The 6,404-nt window shown below is 43.1% G+C and overlaps 1 protein-coding gene across 9 annotated transcripts in view; it reads left to right on the top strand.

The window, feature by feature from the left end:
• Nucleotides 1–3,279, top strand: part of PHACTR4 (phosphatase and actin regulator 4) — a 73,639-nt gene extending 70,360 nt beyond the window's left edge. For all 9 annotated transcript variants that reach the window (XM_023760978.1, XM_023760976.1, XM_023760980.1 and 6 more), the window contains one exon: nucleotides 1,156–3,279. In XM_023760978.1, the coding sequence (XP_023616746.1) occupies nucleotides 1,156–1,171 (16 nt within the window). In that variant the 3' untranslated portion in view covers nucleotides 1,172–3,279. The remainder of the gene's footprint in view (nucleotides 1–1,155) is intronic.
• Nucleotides 3,280–6,404: the final 3,125 nt, after the last annotated feature.

Genomic DNA, 6,404 nt, shown 5'->3' with positions numbered 1-6,404 from the left:
ACTTTTTTTTTTTTAAAGAAAGTACTATAGTGTACAACCAATAAAAAGAAAGAGTCATAGAGAAGGCGACATTTAGGCTGGATCTTGGAGTGTGTAAAATAATTGATTGGACAAGAAGGAAGAAAGGAACATTGTAAGCAGAAGGACCAGCTTTAGCAAGGCTATGGGAGGTAGGACAGTATAAGATCTTTCTGGGTAACAGGAAGTGTAGTTGGAGCCGATGATGCATGGGGACAGTGTGATGAAGTTGAGACCCACAAGATGAGGTGCAGCCACACTTTGAAGAACTCTGACTGTTATGCTGGGATATCGGAAACATTGGCGTTGTGTGTATTTCAGAGCAAGCTCTGGTGGCACTGTGGAAGGTGAAATGGGAGGATGGAGAGACGAGCAGCAGGAAAGCAGTTAGGAAGTAACTGGAATAGCCATAGTGAGCATCCTCGTGCTCAAAGCAGGGAAGTGATGGTGAGAATGCTAGGGAGAGAGATCTGAACGACACTTGGCAATCTGTTGATTCCAGGTATGAATCAAAGGAAGTAGTCAAATGACTCAGATGTCTAACTTGTGATGACTGAGGTCTCTGATATCAATAAGGAGTGCAGTTGAACAGTTTAGGACATTTCTTCAGTAAAATATGTATTGAGCAGCTACTACATGACAGATACAGTGCTAGGCACTCGGAAGATAGCAGGAAACAAGATCAAGTCCTTGCTCTTAACAGGCTTCTAATAGAGAAAGGCAGGCAATAAACAAACTGGAAAATAAATTATCTATGTTGCGCTTGACGAGTCTGTGCCACATTAAAGAGGAGATGCCTAGGAGACAGTTGAATATTCAGCCTAGAGTGCAAGGAGAAATAAGATCTAAAGATAGCACACTGCCCTAGCTGGTTTGGTTCAGTGGATGGAGCGTCGGCCTGGGGACTGAAGGGGCTCGGGTTTGATTCTAGTCAAGGGCACATGCCTGGGTTGCGGGCTCGATCCCCAGTAGGGGGCATGCAGGAGGCAGCCAATCGATGATTTTCTCTCATCATTGATGTTTCTATCTCTCTCTCCCTCTCCCTTCCTCTCTGAAATCAATAAAAAATATTTTTTTAAAAAAGCAAAGTAATCTATAATATCTGGTAACTCAGCTTTTTTTGATCACCTGTTTTAGCTACCATCGTCCATGATGCTGAAGTTTGAGAGGAACTAAACAACCCCCCAAAACAGGGCTACTTTGCTGCTTCAGTCTCCAGAATGACATGGCGGGAACTTCAGCGCTTACCAGCACAGCCAGGATTGAGTCTTCTGGGGTGAACAGCACTTCTATGAATGTAGCGTTTCACTGGAATGGATTCGCATGTGCTGCCTTGAGCAAAACTGAACTCTGTCAGTGCTTTGAACCTTTTACTGTTGCAGCATACTTGAGGGGTATTCCCTCACCAGCCACAAACGTTCTGGGCCACTTGCAGGTTCCGCGTTTTGTTGGCTGCACCACACCAATGTGACTACCTGTGCTGAGGCACAGTTCGCACCATTAGCCTTACCTGCTCTGTCCAGCTGTGAGACCCACTTGTGTAGGCGCTAAATTCCAGCCATTGAATCTAGTTGGTGGTGGGGAAAACCGAGAGGGCCCCACCTTCTAGCAAAGGGGTCCCCACTTCTCGGGGAATCTTCCTACCACACTGGCATGTCAGCCTTGCACTTACCTCTTGTAACAGCAATACCGTCCTCTGCAGGCACAGCCTGAAAGCAGCTCAGGATCTGTCAAGTGCTTCCTTTTTTATTATTATTTTAATCTTGAAGTGATGGAAACTTAGGTTCAATCTCACCTGCAACCAGATTCCAAGTTGGGAAAAGGCAAAAGCATGTGTTTTCTGTATACAAAACCAAAAACGCCTTTATGTTAATGCTAACTTGGCAGAAAACTGACTCATGGCTTAAATGTTAAAAGCTGTTGTACGTTTGTTGCACCAAATGATACTGTAAATCGTTTTGCCCAATAGATACATTCTCCTCCATAAAGCGGAGTTGTAGCAACTCTGTGGGAGTTGCGTGCTATTGGCCCCCACACTTCCAACCAGAATCATAGCAAAGTCCTAGGGTTGTTGGGTGCTAAATCAGGTCTTCGGAGAAGCGATTAGGAGGGGCACAGTCATGACCCACTGCTCCTCTCCTCCTCAGCACAGATGTTTGTCCTCCTGCTGCCCCTCTGGCAGCTTCCACCTCACTCATCCCTACTTTTCCAAGCTGGAGCCAGTGGAGTCGGTGCCTGGCCACTGGCTCAGCCCCCACCCCCTTTTGTAATATATAGTAATATGATTTCCTAAAACAAGATTCAGTTGCTTTCTTTGAATTTTTATTGAAAACCTTACAGCCTTACTGTTTCCCTCTAATTCCTCTCCACACTTAATGGAAGAAAAAAAATAAGTTTCTAGTTAACTAATGAATGTAGCTTTCTCTTTTTAATGTTCAGAAAATTGTGGCTGTTTTATAGATTCCTTCTGCAGTCCCCATTGTTCTGTATGTAATCTTTCAGTAGATTTTTCCTTTTTTCTCCTTTATGTCATGTAAGATTTGGTGAAGTCAGAATATCATGTTAAGACAAAACGCTAAAGTGACCTTAAAAGTAGTGTTCTCTCTCTGTATGGGTAATAGGAGGTATTGGATTTCTCAGTGACTGTCAAATGCTTTATGGCTATAGAAATACACTGGGTTCACATCTCCTTGAAACTAATTACCATGTGGTATGGGGGAAAGATAAGAGACAACTCCACAGTGTTGTCAGAGGTCTGTATATAAGGTGGGAACACATTAACTGCTAACTTGACTTCTAACTTTTCTGTCTCGTTGGTTTGGAGATTACTTGGCTTATGTCAGAATTCTCTGTGGCTTAAGATGACATGTTCAAACCCCTTACTGCCTTTCTCCCCCTAATGTGCCAAGCTTGAAATAGGCTTTGATGTCCTGAGCTTCTGGTTTGCTTTCTATGTGCCACCAAGAAATCTAATTCATCTTTCATCTCATTCATGTTCTTTTGAAACAAGATACTTTGGGGGTCAAGTCTTTTCAGGTGATTTTTATATATATACATATAAATAGAAAGGATTTTGTGTCCTTTCCTTGTAAGTAACAATTTACAGTCATAATGTATAGAAGAAATAAAAGTCTGATGTATTGTACTTTAAAATGCTTCCCTGATGTACAGAATCTCCTTGTAAAATAAGTAATTGCATTGTATATCAGTCTTCCTACCAACATTAATTATTAAAGTATTTTAGAATTTAAAAAAAAACTATACTATTCTGGTATGAAGTGTTTATTTTATATTCTACCTTATTCCAAAAGATTTAAGCCTGCTTAAAAATGATACCTAAAATACTGCTAGACAGCCTCAATGAGAAGTAGATGAGAGGGGAAAGATAATAGTAAGAACATTAAGTGTAGCCCTAGCCGGTTTGGTGCAGTGGGTAGAGTGTCAGCCTGCAGATTGAAGGGTCCCAAGTTCAATTCCGGCCAAGGGCACATGCCTGGGTTGTGGGCTCGATCCCCAGTAGGGGGCGTGCAGGAGGCAGCCGATCAGTGATTCTCTCTCATCATTGATGTGTCTTTCTATCCTTCTCCCTTCCTCTCTGAAATCAGTAAAGATATATTAAAGAAAAAAAGAACATTAAGTGTAGCCAGATACTCAGTCATGTTTGTGAATGACTGCACACATACAGAAAAAGAATAGGCTGCAGAGAGGAAAGCCAACTGAACCCCATAGTATGTACCAGGTACTGCTCTCGGTCCTTTATCCTATTTATCCCACCCCTAGTCTGGGAAGTAGAAATAGACTCATTTTACCAGCAAAGAACCTAAGAGGTGAAGTTGCTTCCCCAAGGTCAAAGCACGTTGTGTGACCACTCTGCATATATTCAAGGACAAGCAATTGCATCCCAATCATCCTTATAAGGATTACTCTGTACGGACCACATATTAGACCACATGCTGGCATCACAATAAGACAGGTCATACCTCATATACTCCTCTCTGGCTAGCAGCCCAGTTTCATTCATGGTGGCCTCACCAGTGACTCACTTTCTACTTGTCACTTCAGAGACTGGCCTTGGTTAGTCCACCACCCTTTACCCAGGATTTAAAGAAACCATGAGTCAGAACTCATGTCATTGGATTCCACCTGCTCCCAAGTTTTCCTTCTAGTCCTCCAAAGAGGCCTCAATTGCCATTACCCTCTTGAGGTTAAGCATTGTTGCCTGTGCACATTGCCCAGTGTTGGCCGAAACAATGAGTTTAGAGTTCTTATGGATTTAGATTACTATATCCCAGGAGAGGGAGGACTGTAGTAGAGTGAGAGGTTTGGAAAACCACTATCAAAAAGGGGAAGTCCAGCCCTGGCTGGTTTGGCTCAGTGGATAGAGTATCAGTCTGTGGACTGAAGGGTCCCGGGTTCGATTCCAGTCAAGGACACATGCCCAGGTTGTGGGCTCAATCCCCAGTAGGGGGTGTGCAGGAGGCAGCCAATCAATGATTGTCTCTCATCATTGATGTTTCTATCTCTTCCTCTCTCTTCTTCTCTGGAGTCAATTAAAATATATATTTTTTAAAAGCCGGGGTGGGGGGGAGGCAAGTCAGTGGATATTTAGTGGGAGGGGATGAGATAAAGTGTACTTATAAAAGATGAGAATGTACAACAGCAAAAAGCCAAGCCCTGAAACCAAAACACAGGCAACCACTGTTTCAATTCCAGCTCCAGGAGGCCTGAGGGCAAAACAGGAACCACCAGCAACCTGGACCACTTACTCCATCTGTCTCTTTTGTGGATACCATTCATTTCTTCCCCCAAGAATTTTTGCTCCTTCATAAAACATCTGACAGGAACAAATGCCCTCAATTCCCCTCCATCTGTTACTGAGGACAACACACTTTATTCATTCATTCATTGGTTTAATGTTTATCTTCTTCCTACCCTAAAAATCTTCCTCTGATCATATTTTCTCTTCAACCTATTGCCCTATCTCCTGCTTTTCCTACACTCCCTTCACATAACCTATTTTAATGTTAAACAAATTTCTGTACAGTCCAAAAGTTGAGCTAAATTGAGTAACAAGTAGAGGAGGAAGACCTGATGGAGAGGTAAACTGAACAGGCTTCTTGACATTAGTTGTGACCTCTGATCTATTTGCATGTTTTCCATTCCTAAAGCCATGTTCATTCAACTCATTAAAATCTCAACTAAATTTAAAATAAAAATGGCTGCCCTAGCCAGTCTGGCTCAGTGGATAGAGTGTCAGCCTGCAGACCAAAGGGTTCCAGGTTTGATTCCCATCAAGGCCCCGGGCCTGGTCAGGGCTCGTGCAGGGGGCAGCCAACCTCTGTCTTCCACTCTCTTCCACTCTCCCTAAAAATCAATGGAAAAAATATCTTCGGGTGAGGATTAAAATAAAAATGGCTTTCCCTGAGGTCACCGGTGATTTCTTAATTTCCAGCTCTTAATGTATTTACTCTGCAACATGGATATTTTAGACCATGTTTCTTGTCCTCAAAACTTCTTCCTTGGCCTCTCAGACACCAGTGTCTCCTGGTTCTCCTCCAATCATGTTTTCCTGTTCTTCTTCCCTGAACACCATTTAAATGACGGGTGTCCATATCCTCTCATCACTCTCCCTGCGTTCCCACGGTGACTTCAGGCAGCACTGTTAATCTGATAACTTTGAAATCTTTACCTACAACTCAGGTTTCTTGCTAGAGCCCAACCCTATCTCCAATCGACCTTTGGAGATTTACACACACACGGGTGGGCAAAAGTAGGTGTACAGTTGTGAGTACCTGAAACAGTTTGTACTTCTATTATGTATTCATGATTGTATTATTTATTTGTGTATACTTTTTCCCACCCCTGTGTATATCCAAATGTTCCCAACATAACATATATGCTCCTTTAATGTCTACCCCCACCGCCTACTTTCTCAATTATCAGAGTTAGAGACAATCATAAGTTCAGCCTCCCAACCCTGAAACTTTGGTTTTATATGCAAGTTCCTCTCTTACCTTGCAGGTTCAGTAGGACAATAAATTCTCTACCTCAGAAATGTCTCTTGATTTGTATGTCTCCTCTTGCCTTGTTTACCATCCAAATCCAGAGTCTGGAGGCCTTTGTAATCTCCAGTCCCTCCAATCCAGTTACAGCTATCCTTTACGTCCAGGGGTCCCCAAAGGTGTGGACGGAGTTGGCGAAGAAGGAAGGACACGGAGGCAGTGTTCAGTTAATCAGCATAGCGAGGTTCTCTCTCCAGGATCTCCAGCCAGGTTCTGTCTAGGTTCTCCAGCCAAGTTCTGTAGCCAGGTTCTGTCCAGGATCTTTTGCCATGTTCTCTCCCTAGGTTCTCTCTCTAGGTTCTGTTTCTAGGTTCTTCATCCAGG

Source organism: Myotis lucifugus, unplaced genomic scaffold (assembly GCF_000147115.1).
Source record: "Myotis lucifugus unplaced genomic scaffold, Myoluc2.0 scaffold_197, whole genome shotgun sequence".
Classification (NCBI taxonomy): Eukaryota; Metazoa; Chordata; class Mammalia; order Chiroptera; family Vespertilionidae; genus Myotis; species Myotis lucifugus.
This window is presented reverse-complemented; position numbering and strand designations above follow the sequence as displayed.